The sequence below is a fragment of the Mesoplodon mirus genome (genome assembly GCF_964341445.2).
Source record: "Mesoplodon mirus genome assembly, chromosome: 12".
Lineage (NCBI taxonomy): Eukaryota > Metazoa > Chordata > Mammalia > Artiodactyla > Ziphiidae > Mesoplodon > Mesoplodon mirus.
In genome coordinates this window covers 83,465,081-83,479,622 of record NC_138988.1, presented here as the reverse complement: position 1 = coordinate 83,479,622, position 14,542 = coordinate 83,465,081, and the positions used below count along the sequence as shown (strand labels likewise).

The 14,542-nt window shown below is 53.2% G+C and overlaps 1 protein-coding gene across 5 annotated transcripts; it reads right to left on the bottom strand.

The window, feature by feature from the left end:
- Positions 1 to 613: 613 nt before the first annotated feature.
- On the bottom strand, positions 614 to 14,288 carry CCHCR1 (coiled-coil alpha-helical rod protein 1). 5 transcript variants are annotated; one of them, XM_082638068.1, is made up of 19 exons: positions 14,163 to 14,288; positions 13,054 to 13,186; positions 12,762 to 12,975; positions 11,881 to 11,952; positions 10,717 to 11,020; positions 8,100 to 8,263; positions 7,848 to 7,983; positions 7,542 to 7,652; positions 7,179 to 7,328; positions 6,637 to 6,747; positions 6,311 to 6,417; positions 3,371 to 3,483; positions 3,157 to 3,202; positions 2,861 to 2,997; positions 2,544 to 2,732; positions 2,345 to 2,446; positions 1,360 to 1,511; positions 1,090 to 1,261; positions 614 to 875 (listed from the first exon to the last, which is right to left on the bottom strand). In XM_082638068.1, exons 2-19 carry the CDS (start codon positions 13,067 to 13,069, stop codon positions 766 to 768), a joined length of 2,406 nt encoding a protein of 801 aa, XP_082494194.1. In that variant the 5' UTR covers positions 13,070 to 13,186; positions 14,163 to 14,288; the 3' UTR covers positions 614 to 765. The 5 variants fall into 5 exon arrangements, 4 of the variants coding, with proteins under 4 accessions (XP_082494194.1, XP_082494196.1, XP_082494195.1 ...); XM_082638070.1 differs by lacking the exon at positions 7,542 to 7,652; XM_082638069.1 differs by lacking the exon at positions 11,881 to 11,952.
- Between the last annotated feature and the right edge of the window lie 254 nt (positions 14,289 to 14,542).

Here is a 14,542-nt window from a genome sequence, read left to right as displayed (position 1 = left end):
TGCGCCTGCCCAGCCTGTGCCCACCCTCGTGCTCCTCCCAGGGGGCTGCACAGCCTGCACCTCACCTCGCTCCGGCCTCAGCACCACATCCCTCCTGAGAGAGGCCTTGCCTGTCCCCCCATCTAATGCCGCCCCTCCCCACATAGCCAGTTTCTACCACATCACTGTCATTTCTTTTTTCTCTTCATATTCATAGCACTTATTATTGTTTGAAACGCTCATTTGTTCATGTAAGTCCTTGCCCATCGTCTGTCTCTCCCACTGGACTGTAAGTGCCACGGGAGCAGGGACCCACCCGTCAAGCCCACCACAGTGGCCCCCGGGGCAGGATGCTGCCTGGATCTGCGATTCCTGTCCAACATGTGAATATTTTATCTGCTTCATTCCTGACACTGATCACCTTCCAGAGGTAGTTTTAAAACAAAAGTTGAGAATAAAAAGAAACCTGGAGCTTCTCCAAAAACTTCCTGGGCAGCCTAGGAAAGGGGTTTCGAAAAAGGAATCATCTAGAGAAAGAGCTGTGTGGGGGACCACTTCTCACATTTCCTGGACAAGAGAGGCTGCAGGGAGAAAATTTCCTTACATTCCCAGAGAGAACTGTCCAAACAGCGGCTCCTACTGTAGTCATCTTTATTGAGCTATGGGAGAATTCACAACATCTTGGTGGCTGTCCCTGAGAGCAGCTGGACGGGAAGGGAGCTGGGCTGGGCGCCCTCCCCAACCCACTCCTCCCTCCATCCTCACCCCTCCGGTCCTCGCAGCTGCTCAGAGGCAGACAGAAGAAGAGGTCTGGCTGTCTCCTTCACAAATAGCTTCCTCTTTGGAAATGGCCTCACTCAGGCCCTGCAAGTCATCGAGCAGGACAGAAAGGGATCCTGGGAAAGAAGACCCCAAGGGACAGGAGGTGGACAAGAGAAGGCTGTCACAGTCACCGCAGGATGTGAGGGTTACGAGGGAGAAGGCTCCTGGTCCAAGGCGGGCGTGAATAAGAGAGGCTGTGGGCCTCCAGGGGTCACAGAGAACAAGGCTCATGCATTGCAGAGTGCCTGGAGGAGAGATGCCTGAAGTCCCCCGCCATCTGTCCCTTACCTTTGATGGACTCCTTGGTGCATAGGGCCGCTGCCGGAGGTGCAGGCGCTGAAGACTCTGAGGGCCTGGGGCTGGACTCCACAGGTAACCCCTTATCCGATGGGGAAGGAAGAACTGCCAACAGTCGCTGCTGCTTGTAACGGGAGAGGAGACCCTCTTGCTGCAAGGTGGCCTGGGAAGGAGAGGGTTAAATGCCACCAAGCCCGGGCAGAGTCCCCTCCCCTTTCCACAGCCCTGCTCCCTGCGAAGAGCCCCATCTCTGCCTCCTACCAGCATGAGGTTCTTGTCTCTCTCCAGCTCCTTCAGGCGCTGGGTCAGCCGCTGTCCCTCCTCCTTTCGGGCCTCATCCTGCAGGCGCCGCAGCTCCTGGTTCCGCTCCTTTTCCCGGGTGGCTTTGCGCTGGATCTGGCGCAGGGAGACCACTACGGGAAAGCCAGGCCACAGAGGGGACGGGTGTTGGGCAGCCTAGAGGCCATGAGGCACCGTGAAAACAAGCCTGGAAGGATGGGCAGGAACACCGGGTCCCCAGCTCTGTGACTCAGGTGAACCACTGACACGTTGTGGCTTTCAGTCTTCCGTACAGAGGGGAGTCTGACGCTCTAGGATCCTATGAATCTGCGAACCCAAAGTACCTCCCCCGTCACTGAAGCTTCCCAGAGTCCTGCAGGGGAAATCTGAAGAGGGACTGGATATCAGATTTTGTGCAATTCATGTTCATTTTCTTAAAGTGTGACAATGGTATTGAGGTTACAGAGGAAAATATCCTATTTGTGGGAGATGCAGCTGAACAGTCAGGATGCGTGCAACCTACTTTCAATAATTCCCCCCAAAATGTTTATATATCACTATGTGTATATACACAGACAGACAGGAAATGTGACCAAAGGCTATTAACTGCCGCCTCTAACCAGAGAAGGTATATGAGCGTCCATTACAGGATTCTTGTAACTTGGCTAGGTGTTTGAAATTTTTCCCAATAAAAAGTTGGGGGTAATCATTGGTATGAGATGTCGGACTGCCTTTGCGGAGGGGGGTGACTGGGAGGGGCTGCAGGGGATCCAGGGCTGGTCAAGTGCTGTTGCTTGATCTGGGTGCTGGCTACATAGGGGTGTTTACCACCTGAGAACTCATCTTCCTTGATAACTTCATGACTCGCACACTTCAAAAAAGCTTTAAAAATAAAGTTTTAAAAATAACCTCATGCCTCAACACTTTCTTCTTCCTGAAAACCCACGTCCACCCCAGCCAATCTCACCGGCCTTGGTGTGTTCCCTGCGAGCCTCGTTCAGTCTCCTTTCTGATTCTGAGAGCTGCTCCCGCAGTCGAGTCTCCACTTCGGCCACCTTCTCCTGCAGCGCTGGGGTGGAGGTGCACGTGGGGTGTCAGGGGAGCCTCAGTTCATGGTTCCCACCCCCGCCCCCACCATGGGTCTGCCCGCGTCCCCTCCTGCACACCTTGCCCGTAGACCTCCTGCTGCTGGGTCAGCTCCTGCCGGAGACTGGCAGCCTCCGCCGTGCTCTCCTGCTGGCCCTGGCGAGCTGCCTCCAGCTGCAGCCCCAAACTGGCTAGGGACTCCTGGGTGCACTGCAGCTCCTGTTCCAGCTGCTGGGCCACTTCGCTCAGCTTCTGCCGCTCCGCCTCCCCTGGGAAGATGTGGTGCCCACTCAGGCTTCTCCATACCCTAGACCCCAGCTCTTCCCTCTTCCTCTTCATCCCCCAGACTCAGACTCTGGCCCCGGCTCAAGCTCGGGGACTTGAGGACCAGGCGTACCTTGCTCCCTGGCCCGGCCCACCTCCTGCTGGATGATGTGGGCGCTCAGCTGCAGTTCTGCGTCCAGACGGTTCCGTTCCTCCCGCAGCTGCTCCAACTCCAGGCTCATATCCGTGGCCGGTGGGGGTCGGGGGCAGCTGAGACAGGGAAGGGAAACAGAGATGGGGGGAATCACCCAGCTGCCTGACCCCTAAGCCCCCATCCTTCCTCCATCTTCGCTTTTTTGGGTCCCAGCAACCCACACCTTAAAGCCCCACTCCTGCCCCTGATCCACCTCAAAGTGGCCCAAACTTCACCTCTCCTGGCGCAGCTGAGCAAGGGCCAGTTTTCGAGCCATCAGGCCTGGGGAAGAAAAGGCAGAGAGCAACAGAGAGGTGAGCTTGTGGAGGAGAAGAGGGAAAACGGGAGATGCCCGGACTGGTAAGGAGGAGGCAGGAGGGTGGGTGTAGGATGAGGGAGCTGGTGGGGCAACGGGAGGGGCAGGACGCATCTGGCAGTTGCCCTACCCACCCTGAATGGTGTGGACCTTGCGGACGGCATAGCTGACTCGGCTGCTGAGGCCAGGCAGCCGGGCTGCGGCCTGCTTCACCTCCGCCACGGCACTCTGGAGCCAGGTCTGAAAGCTGGAGAAGACACAAAGTCATGACCCTTCAACCCCATCTTATTTCCAAAAGGACTTGATCCCCTCTATCCTGTATTGCTATGTACGTGGGGAAAGCAGGGAAGGGGAAATCGGAGCAAGGGCAAGAGAAGCTGAAGCCAAGAGTAGGGGCCCCAACGCTGTGCCCTGCCAGTTGTGAAAGAAAACTGAGAGCTTAAGCCCCTTAGTGATTGTCAAATAAAAATGATGCAGTTGCTCATAAGAAAAGCACAGCTAGGGACTTCCCTGGAGGTCCCGTGGTTAAGTCTCCATACTTCCACTGCAGGGGGTGTGGGTTTGATCCCTGGTCGGGGAACTAAGATCCCACATGCTGTGCGGTCCAGACCCAAAAAAAAAAAAAAAAAAAAAGGCGCAACTATTCCTGGTCCCAAAATCTACATAAGCTTCTCATTTGCGTCCTTGCAATCAGTGTCTTTCAAAACAATCCTACAGTAAAAACAATAATCAGGTTCATGGGGTCGCACCTTATCTGGACTCAGATGCCATCACAAAGTAAAGGGTTCAGTAACATTGATTCTATGGAGGGGCTAAAACAAGTGCCCTAAAGCAGGCTTATCTCTAGCTGATTTAGACTTTTGCATCTCAGGCCTCCAGGTGCGTCTCCAGGTTTGGGGAGTCTCCTGTCGCCATATGCCACTTTTCGGGTGTATGAACTTATGTGCATTCTTCTATGGAACAAAGCCCATAGCTTCCATCAGTTTGCCCCAAGAAGGCATTAAATGATTGTACATCTTTTCAGGCAATGTGCTAAGCTTATTTCTCACGATCTGCTTTTTGATCACTATTATGTATCAGAGATCAAAGTTATCCTCTCTAACAAGTCCCTGATACCAACAAAGGCCGGGTCCACATGCTTTATCAGCTGGCTGTGCCCAAAGCAGGATCAACGTGGCTCATGGAAGTTGAGAAGTCTAAACGGGTCCCCTGGGAGGAGGGGCTATGCAGCACCCAGGGAGAAAATAAGCGCACGACAAAGGCTGAAGGCTGTATCCCTAGCAGTACAGCAGAGATCACTTTTAACTGAAAATTGTTTGAGCGGGTGCTTCCAACACCTACTGTGGCTCTTATGAAAGCCTTTTCCTGACAGGATCTCCAAGCCACCAAGAGACTAACAAACCTGGCAACAATCCGAGCTTGGGTTGTTTTAGGCCACGTGGACTTTTTGGCAATAAATCATTAGCAAGGACCATTTCAGTAATGTCCTGGTATCAAAGTAAAACCCTGTCCACAGTGTATCTTTCTGTCTTCCTGGAGGTAGGAGGTACATGCAATGGATTGAATCTGGGCAGTAGTTCATCATAACTAGTCTCTCTAATGCCACGCACGCTTGAAATTTTTCTCAAAAAAATTTTTTTTGGTTAAATTAGTCCTCAAGGTAAAAATCCAACAGAAAGGGATGGTAGGCAAGGACCCACCCTGCATCACAATTTTTCTAAGCCGAAACTGTTATGTGATCCATCTAGAAGAGCCTCATGGGAAAAGTGAACATTTACAGAATGCAGACAATAAGCCAGGCACTGTGCTGAGCTCTCCTCAGACCGCCTCCGTGTCCCCATGTCCAAAGCCGAGGAGGGGTTGTTACCTGTGCAAAGAAACCTGTGCTTCTCCTTAGAGGTCTTTCTAAAGGTTATCTAACAATAGCTGTGAAGGAAACACCTAGGAAGTTGGTATGAGAGACAGGCTTGCAATTGATTAAAAAGGAAACTGGCAGGGAGGGGAAAGGGTAAGCTGGGACGAAGTGAGAGAGTGGCATGGACTTACATATACTAACAAACGTAAAATAGATAGCTAGTGGGAAGCAGCTGCATAGCACAGGGAGATCAGCTCGGTGCTTTGTGACCACCTAGAGGGGTGGGATAGGGAGGGTAGGAGGGAGACGCAAGAGGGAAGAGATATGGGGATATATGTATATGTATAGCTGATTCACTGTGTTATATAGCAGAAACTAACACACCATTGTAAAGCAATTATACTCCAATAAAGATGTTAAAAAAAACAAAATAAATAAATAAATAAATAAAGGGGGGGGGAACTGCAGTAAAGCGAGTCACACGAATTTTCTGGGTTCCCAGTGCATATAAAAGTTATGTTTATGCTATACTGTAGTCCATTAAGTGTACAATAGCATTACATCTAAAAAAACAACTAAACATTTAAAAATAGCATTAATGTTAAAACAATGCTGTTGGAAAAAAAATGGCACCAGTAGACTTGCTCGACACAGAGTTGCCACAAACCTTCGATTTGTAGCAGCATCTGTGAAGTTAATAAAGCAAAGTACAATAAAGAGGTATACCTGTGGGTGTTCAGCTTTAAAAAAAAAATAGATTAAATTTTTTTCAACTCAACAGGGCATGCATGCAAAATTTGAAAGAAAGAGAGAGAGAGAGAGGGAGAGAGAGAAAGAGAGAAAGAGAGAAAGGAGGGAAGGAAGAAAGATCAAGTGTCCACATTCCCCATCCTCGAACAGTTCTGAAGGTGGAGACCCTCCTAGGTGCTCTATTTAGCTCAAGCCGTTAGTAACTGCAAGAGGAAGTTAGTAATACCTCATCTCCAGCCAAACATGCAGTGGGTGGGAGTCATAACAAGTGACCCTGCTGTGAAGGTGGAGGGGGGTTGCCCCAGGAAAAAACAAACACAAAGATTTTACAGGGCTACATACCTCCAGCCCTGCATCCTTCCACACGGCCAGCTTTCTAGCCCCTCTTGCCTGAGGCTCTTAAACTCCAAGATGCCCAGGAAGCTGTCGAAGCAGAAATGCTACTCCACCCACGCTGCATCCCAGATACCTGCTGACAGCATCGGCCACAAGCTTCAGCTGCTCTTCCGCTGTGGCTGTCTGCTGCTGCTCCCGGCGCCGGGCCTCTTGAATGCGGCTCAGCTCCGTCTGCAGGGCCTAGGAAGGATACGGTAAAGAAAATGGTCCCCTCAGGACTTCCCTGGCAGTCCAGTGGTTAAGACTGCTCGCTTCCACTGCAGGGGGCACGGGTCTGATCCCTGGTTCGGGGAACTAAGATCCCGCATGCCACGTGGTACAGCCAATACAAACCAAAAGTGTCCCCCTCCCTGGGGTTTCCCTGCCCTCCCTCAGCCTCTGCCCGTCTCAGACACTGACCTTGGCACCCATCCGCTCTACCTCCACCTCTGCAGCTTTGTCCTGCAGGGAGCGCTGCAGGATGGCCTGCTCCTGGCACTGGGTTTTGACTCCTTCCTGGAGCTCTGCCACCTGGGGGAGGAGAGGAGGCCGGTCGAGAGCCAAAGCTGTAGGGGAGGCGCTGGGAAGGAAAGGGCAGGTGCAGGGGTCTCTGAAAGAAGGCCACACATGGAGACAGTAAGCCCGGGTTCCTAAGAATGGAGTCTGGGTCCAGGTTTCCTTCCAGAGGCATGTTCCCCATGCCCACACCTTAAGGAACTACCCTGTGACCGACCCACCAGGACCCGTGGCCAGCCTCTGCCCATGCCACCCACCCATCCTTGGACACTGTCACCTTCTGGGGGAGGCCGGCCCACCTCACAGAACGTAAGGCTCATGAGAGCAGGTCCTTGTCAGCCTTTGCTCAGGGCTGTGCTGCCAGCATGTGGGAACCACCCAAGTATGTGGTGAATAAATGCCACCCCTCCTGTAAGGAGCAGGGAGCTGGGGGAGAGCCAGGCGACCTGTCCCTTCAGCTGCTCCACGCTTTCTCTGTGCTCCAGCTCCTGGGCCTTCAGCTGCACCATAAGGGCAAACACCTTCTCCCGCCAGCGCTTCAGTAGGGACTGGCACTTCTTGGTGAACTCGGGCTCCAGGCAGTCTGAAGGCTGAACCTGAGGGTGGAGGAAGTGGGGAGAGTGTGGGCTCCTGGGGCAGCAGAGGAAGGAGGTGGGTTTTATTTCTTCTGTCCTGCCCAGGCGTCAGGAGCCAGAGCAAGAAGAGGTGTTCAGGGGAAGAAAGACACGGGCAGGTTCTAGGAGCGGCACATCAACTCCTCCCACGCACAGGGGGCACCCGGGGGTGAGGGGCCTGGGCCAGGGGCCTACCCTCCGGGCCAGCTCCTCCTCCTGCATGCAGAGGATGTGCGTGAGGCTCTGCACGCGCACCTGCAGCAGCCCCGCGGTGGTGTGCAGGCCGGCCCGGTCCTCCTGCAGGTGCTTCGGGCGGGGTCGGGGGAGAGAGAGAGAGGACAGCTACCTCTTGCAGGGTCTCCCAGTGGCCCTCGGGCGGCGGCCAGTCTGTGTGCCCCTTGACAGCACTGCCTTCTCTCCCAGGGACTGTGCTCTTCTCCAGGGCCCCCTCGCCCAGGACCTGAGCCCTCATGTCCCACCCCATGCCCAGCACTCTCTCACCTGCACGGTTTCTAGAAGCTCCTGTCGCTCTGATTCCCACATCTGACTGTGGACCTCGGGAGGGACCTGCTCCCCCACGTACCTCCTTAGGTTCTCAACCAAGGTCACCTGAGCCTCCAAATCCTCTTGGGTCTTCCTAGGGTTGGGGTGGGAGCAGGGTAGCCATCGGGGGGCACCCTGGAGACCCAGCCCACCCACCAACCCACCGAATGCCAGACCACCTGCCCTTCAGTCGCCCACCCGCCCACTCACCTCAGCTGCTTCCGCAGCAGCTCGGCCTCCCTCTGGGCCGCAGCCAGCTCTTCGGCTTCTCCTGACCTCCTGGTTTCCAGACTACTCAGAGACTTCTCCAGGCCCCCAGCTTTGCTAGTCAAACTGGAAAGAGCCTCCTGGTGAGCCTGTGTCAGGGAGGAGAGCTGTGGAGAGAAGGGAGGGCTCAGCAGGGGCCAGCTTGCCCACACCTGGGCTTTCCAAATCCGCTGGACAAGCACCCAAGAAATCACCCAACTGTGCACAGCAGAACGGAGACCATCCTTGGTGCTTCACTCCCCATCACCCTCCAATCCACCAGCAGTTCCTGTCAGGTCTCCTGCCAAAACATTGTTACTTCTCTCCATATCCAGTGCCACCAACCTGAGGTAACCCACCCTCATCTCTGGCCTGGACAATGGCAACCATCTCCTGACCGCTCTTAGAAGCCTCCAATGGCTTACCACAGCGTTCAGAGCAGCTTCTTCCCTGGGCCTGTGAAACCTGTCGTGCCCTGGCCTCAGCTTCTCTGAGCTCTGTCCTCTGTCCTGTTTCTCCCACTGCCCGCTCTGCCCCAGCCACAGTGCTCTCCCACTGTCCCCCCAACAGGTCTGCTCTTTCCCACCTCAGAGTCTACCTGGAGGCTTGGCTTCCCCCAGCTCCTCAGACCTCAGTGATGCCGCCTCGTGGGGAAGGCCTCCCCGGACCGCTACTCCCTACCCAGCACCTGCGCTGTCCTATCACCTGTTCGTGCCCTTCCTGCACTTCTTATCATTATGAAATGATCCTGCTTCTGCACGTGCTTACTGTCTGCCTCCCCCCATCCAGAAGGAAGCCCTAGGAAGGCAGGGAGCTTGTCCTTTTCTCGCAGCACCAGCAACAGTAGTTAAGGGTGTCAGATACGCTGGAGGAGTCATGGTTCGGCCGGTGAAGGAGGGGAAGTGGCTGCCCTCACTTCCGGTCTGCCCGCCTCTAGCCCTATCTCTATACCATAGTCACTGTGAGCTTTTTGGACACGAATCACAAAACTCGTCCTTTTACACATAAAATATAAATCTGATCATGTAATTTCCTTGTTAAAACCTTTCAGCGGTTACCCATTGCTCTTAAGGTAAAGTATAAAGTTGAACAGGCCCAAGGCCTCACACTCCACCCCAACACCCAGAGCCCCTCTCGTCGCCTGCACTCAGGCCCCTCTGGCCTCCTCCCGTTCACATCTACATGCAGCCAAGTGTCACACCAGCCCCCATCACCTCCCCACATGCCTGCCCACCAGCTAACTCCTATTTTTTTATTTTAATTAATTAGTTTGTTTATTTATTTATTTATTTATAGCTGCATTGGGTCTTCGTTGCCATGCACAGGCCCCCTCCAGCTGCGGCCAGCGGGGGCCACTCCTCGCCACCGCGCACGCGTCTCTCATTGTGGTGGCCCCTCCCACTGCAGAGCATGGGCTCTAGGCACGTGGGCCTCAGCAGTTGTAGCTCGCAGGCTCCAGAGCGCAGGCTCAGTAGCTGTGGCGCACGGGCCCAGCTGCTCCGCGGCGTGTGCGATCCTCCCAGACCAGGGTTCGAACCCATGTCCCCTGCACTGGCAGATGGACTCCCAACCACTGCGGCACCGCCAACTCCTATTTAACACAAATGTCAACTTCTTATCAACTTCTTATCATTAAGCATCTCTCATGAATCTAAAGGCTCTTTATATTTTTCTTTGAACAATCTCCTCTGTCCATTTTCTGCCTAGACTGCTGTCTTTCTCTTCTTGATTTCTAGGCACACGTTATATTAGCTTTTTCTTGTGATATGACCTGGAAATATTCTTCTATAGTTTATCACTTACCCTTTAATTTTACTTTTATTTTGTCATTCCTAAGTTTGGTATTATAAAGTCAATATATCAATCTTTTCTTTAATGGCTCTGGATGTTGATTCACAGGTAGAAAGGTTTCCCCATTCCCAGGTTATAAAGGAATTCACCCATATTTTCTTCCAATATCTTCATGGTTTCATTTCCTAACACATCGACTGGTTAGGGTGGCCTTCCCAAACCCCCAGACCAGTCAGGGCTCCTTTGTCCTTCTCCTTCATGGCTCTTTTCCCAATTGCATTTAATTAATTAGAATTAAATTAAGCATTGAATGTGTGCATCCCCCACTAGGCTGTCAGCTCCACCCACAAAGGCAGAGAGTTGGCTGATTTGCTCACCCCAGTATCCCGGCTCTTGTCTCAGGGATGGCAAAGAGTAAGCACGGATAAATGCTTGCTGACTGCATAATCACCCCTTCCCAGTCCATCTTAGGACCCCACTCCCACCTTCCTCACTCTCCCTCCCAGTGTTCCCAGATGAACTGGGTACCTGGAGTAAAGTAGGAAGACAAACTACTTCCTACTGGAAGAGGAAGAAGGGCTTCAAGTGGTGGGAAGTCTCCTGAGTCCTGGCGGAAAAGGGCAATCTGAATAAGAACAACACATCCAAGTTCTCCCTCTTTCCAGGTCGCCTGTTTCTTTCACCTTCAGCAAACATCTCATCACCCTTTTCTGCAATGCCTGCTCCTTGCTGGGGAGCTCCTGCCCAGCTCACCACTGTGCAGCTGAACCCTTACCAGGCCCACATTCACCTGCTCTTGGTGCAGCCTCTGAATGTCCTCCAGCTCCCGCTGGCTCCCTTCTTCCAGGTTCTTCCGGACAACCTCGGCCCCAGCCAGGGCAGCACGCAGGCCCTCGGCCTCAGCGCGGCCAGCCTTCTCTGCCTGTGCCAGTGCCTCCAGCTCCACGGCCTGGGCCTCCAGCCTCATCTTCTGCTGCAGCGAGGTCTCCCGCAGCACCCGGACCTCCTCCTCGAGCCGCCGCAGCTCTCGCAGCTGCCGAGAGATCAGCTCAGCCTGCTGGCTCAGGGCCTGCGACCCCGCCAGCTCCACGGACCTTCAAAGACAGGTTAGCACAGGTGAGACCTGTCTCTGGTGCTGGGAGGGTGGCCAAGGCATAAATGGAGACAGGAGGAGGAGGAGAGGATCCCTCTGCTCCCATAGGGGGAGATGGCAGGGGATGAAGCTGGGCCATGGGGATCTCTGCATTTCCATCACCATCATCATTGACAACAGCCCTACTAAGCATATCTGGGCCCACAGGACCTAAAGGCTAGCTGAGTTCATGGAACATGACCTCTCTCGAGGACAATATACAGGCGGATGTGTTAAACATCAGATGTGCACATCATTAGGCCACACGTTCCAAACTGGAGAAGCTGGAAGGACACTCAGAGATTTCTGAATTCTGATTTAAGGGCAAGGAAAAGTTTGATGGAGGTGGAAAGAGAGGTCATGGCAACGAGTATCAATATGGTGAGGCCAGGCACTAGTTAAAATCATTTATTGAGGGTCAGGTACACCACATGAGAAGTCTGAGAGTGCAGTACCTCAATGAATTACATAGTCCCAACCGCTGCAGAGCACAGTCCACTGGCGTCACATAAAGTTGAAACCAGCTTATAACATGGCTCTTGACACAGCTCCCTCACTGAGGCCCAGAACCACAGCACTTTTTTTTTTTTTTTTTTTTTGGCCGCACCATGCAGCTTGCAGGATCATGGCGCCCTGACCAGGGACTGAACCTGTGCCCTTGGCAGTGAAAGCAGAGTCCTAACCACTGGACCGCCAGGGAATTCCCCAGCACCTTTTTTAAGTGGCAGAGATCTGTAGCCTAGAGAAATGAGGTGACTGGCCGATGGAGCCCTAGCTGGTAGCCAAATTAGTCACAAAGAGTCTCTGTCTCCTGACACTCACTCCAATGCTCCGCTTTCATCATTATGCTCCTTTCCCTTTGATGAGGTCCAAGGTAGACTCACCTGCAATCCACTCAAGAACAAAATGGCAGGATGATGTTCCAGTACATTTGGGAAAAGACACACATGAAACAAGAATAAGAATTTTCACAGACAACAAATTGACAGATGGTATGGTCAGCTCCGTCAGAATGAACCTATACTACCACAGCACACGGTCTGTACTCCCAGCCCATACTTCTTCAGCCTTATACTACGCTTAATACAATCAGCTGTGGGTCAACCTATCTCTTCCTTTAGGATTTAAAATTCTTTGATAGGGGCTTCCCTAGTGGCGCAGTGGTTAAGAATCCGCCTGTTAAGGCAGGGGACATGGGTTTGAGCCCTGCTCCAGGAAGGTCCCACATGCCGCGGAGCAACTAAGCCCGTGTGCCACGACTACTGAGCCTGTGTTCTAGAGCCCACGAGCCACAACTACTGAGCCCGCGCACCTACAGCCCGTGCTCCGCAACAAGAGAAGCCACTGCAATGAGAAGCCCACACACTGCAACGAAGAGTAGCCCCCGCTCACTGCAACTGGAGAAAGCCTGTGCGCAGCAACAAAGGCCAACGCAGCCAAAAATAAAATAAACAGATAAATTCATTTAAAAAAAATTATCAAAAATAAAATTCCTTGATATCAGGATCTCCCTTATTCATTTTTGTTATCCTTGTCCCTAGCATCTAGCACACTGCTATTATTTATGCATTGTAAGCAACAACTGCTTATATAAAAATGAATAAATCATGGAACTAAGGGCTGAAATAGGGTAAGGAATCTATTTCAGGGAAGAAGGGCCACTGGCAAGCAAGCCCAAGCAAACAGCAACATTAGATCTGTACCTGCCTCTCCACCCTGGCTCCTGCCCTTTGCCAGAAACTTCCTGTTCCCACATGGTCACTTGAGGTCTCTGGTTATCTGGCCGCCTCTCTAAGACATCTTGATGGGCTGGGGGCTGAACCAGGGGAATGTCTGAGACCCACGTGGGAGCCATTCTTGGCAGAGTTGGAAGGGGCCGAACTTGGAAGTGGGATGGGGGAATCAGCCCAGTGGAACCTGAAGAATCATAAGGACAAAGATGGTCAGTTTCCCAGGGAGACATAATCACCAGCCCCCTTGCCAGGTCCCACTGACCTGATGGTCGAAACATTTCCACATTATTTGAAGTCTCTAGAGTCTGTGTCCAGCCATCTATGCTCCCCTGGACAATAGGAGAAACAAGGACACTCCAATTCAATTTTCAGGCCACCTTCCAAAGAGAGAGCCCCTACAATAACAAAGTCATAATCCTTAAATAACAGCCAGGTCCATCTGACTCTTAGCTCCTCTTATCCTACTTCCCAAAAGAAGTAGGAAATACCCGAAGATCACTTGCTTGTCTCAATCTGGTTCCTGATAGAACTGTGGCAACAGCCATGAGATGGAGAGAATTTACTGAGACAGGCTGAGAGAGGCTCTGGTTTTACTCATACTTTTAGAATTCTGGGCAGTGCCTTAACCCTCCTCCTTAAGTTTCTACAGTCTCTGCCTTTCCTGGATGGAGGTGAGAAAGGAGGTATGCAGGTCAGAGGCTGTGAGCCCAATCTCCAGAGTTCTCTCCATGGCTCACCAAGGCCTTGGGGAAGCCCATCCAGACACCACCAAGCCATGACTCCTGGGTCCTTCCCTATCAAAGCACTGGCCCAATGCCTGGCCCCCGATGAATGTGGCCACATGTAGGGCAGGACGCCTACCCAGGACCCCCGGGGAATCCACGCAGCCTAGACCCCTTGGCAGAAAAGCCAGCTTCCTGACGTCACATCCAAACCCTTCCAGCAATCTTCCTCTCAGTTTCTCTCTATTGCCTCCTCAGCTTCCATCCCTGTCGCCCACGCACCTCTCCAGAGTCCTAGAGCAGAGAGAGGGGTCTTTAAGATCTCCCCACCCTGCCACCCGAATTCATCTATTTTTCCCCCAATCTGGGATTCCTATCCCTCCCTACATCCTAATTTGCTTTTATCCTGAAGAAATTATTCTGGCCCCTCACTCTCTCATCTCCCAATAGCCTGCTCTCCCTCCCTCCTCTCCCCCAGATATGAGTCTTCGCCCTGCTGGACGCTGAGCTCTAAGGCTGTTCGGACCACCTCATTTGTTCCTTTACCCTGCCCTTGCACCCCTCCACCCTATGTATCCCTGAACCCACCCCCGTACCCCCCTCTCAGCCCCTTCCCGCCCCCAACCGACTCTTCCCGAATGCCCCTTACCCGGCGCGAGAGACCCCCTCAGCCCTTTGGCCACACCCCCTACACCTAGCTCCCGGGCGCGGCCTCGGCCCCTGACAGCGCCTGCGCAAAGCGGGCAGGTTGGCGGGACGCTCTAAAGCCTACAAGGCTACCACCCCGGAAGGAGGGGAAGAGGTGCACGCAGGCGCAGTAGTGTCTAAAGCCTGGCCCAATTAAGGCGTTGGGGGCACCTCCGCGCCCTGGCAGCTCCGCCCAACTCCGGGAACCCGGGAAAACTTGTGAACTAATCAGAAAAAGCGGAAGGCGGGAGATCGGGGACCCTCCCAGCTCGTCGCCCAATGGAAAGGAGGAGGGCAAACGAAATGGCCAATCAGAAACGGCATGGGGGGCGGGCTCGCTCG

Excerpts from the sequence above, each read along its gene's own strand:
- CCHCR1 (XM_082638068.1), bottom strand. Across the intron at positions 3,484-6,310 it reads GTGGCCGATGCTGTCAGCAG|CTTTCAGACCTGGCTCCAGA; the intron begins GTATCTGGGATG and ends TGTCTTCTCCAG. Across the intron at positions 2,998-3,156 it reads GCTCAGCTGCGCCAGGAGAG|CTGCCCCCGACCCCCACCGG; the intron begins GTGAAGTTTGGG and ends TCCCTGTCTCAG.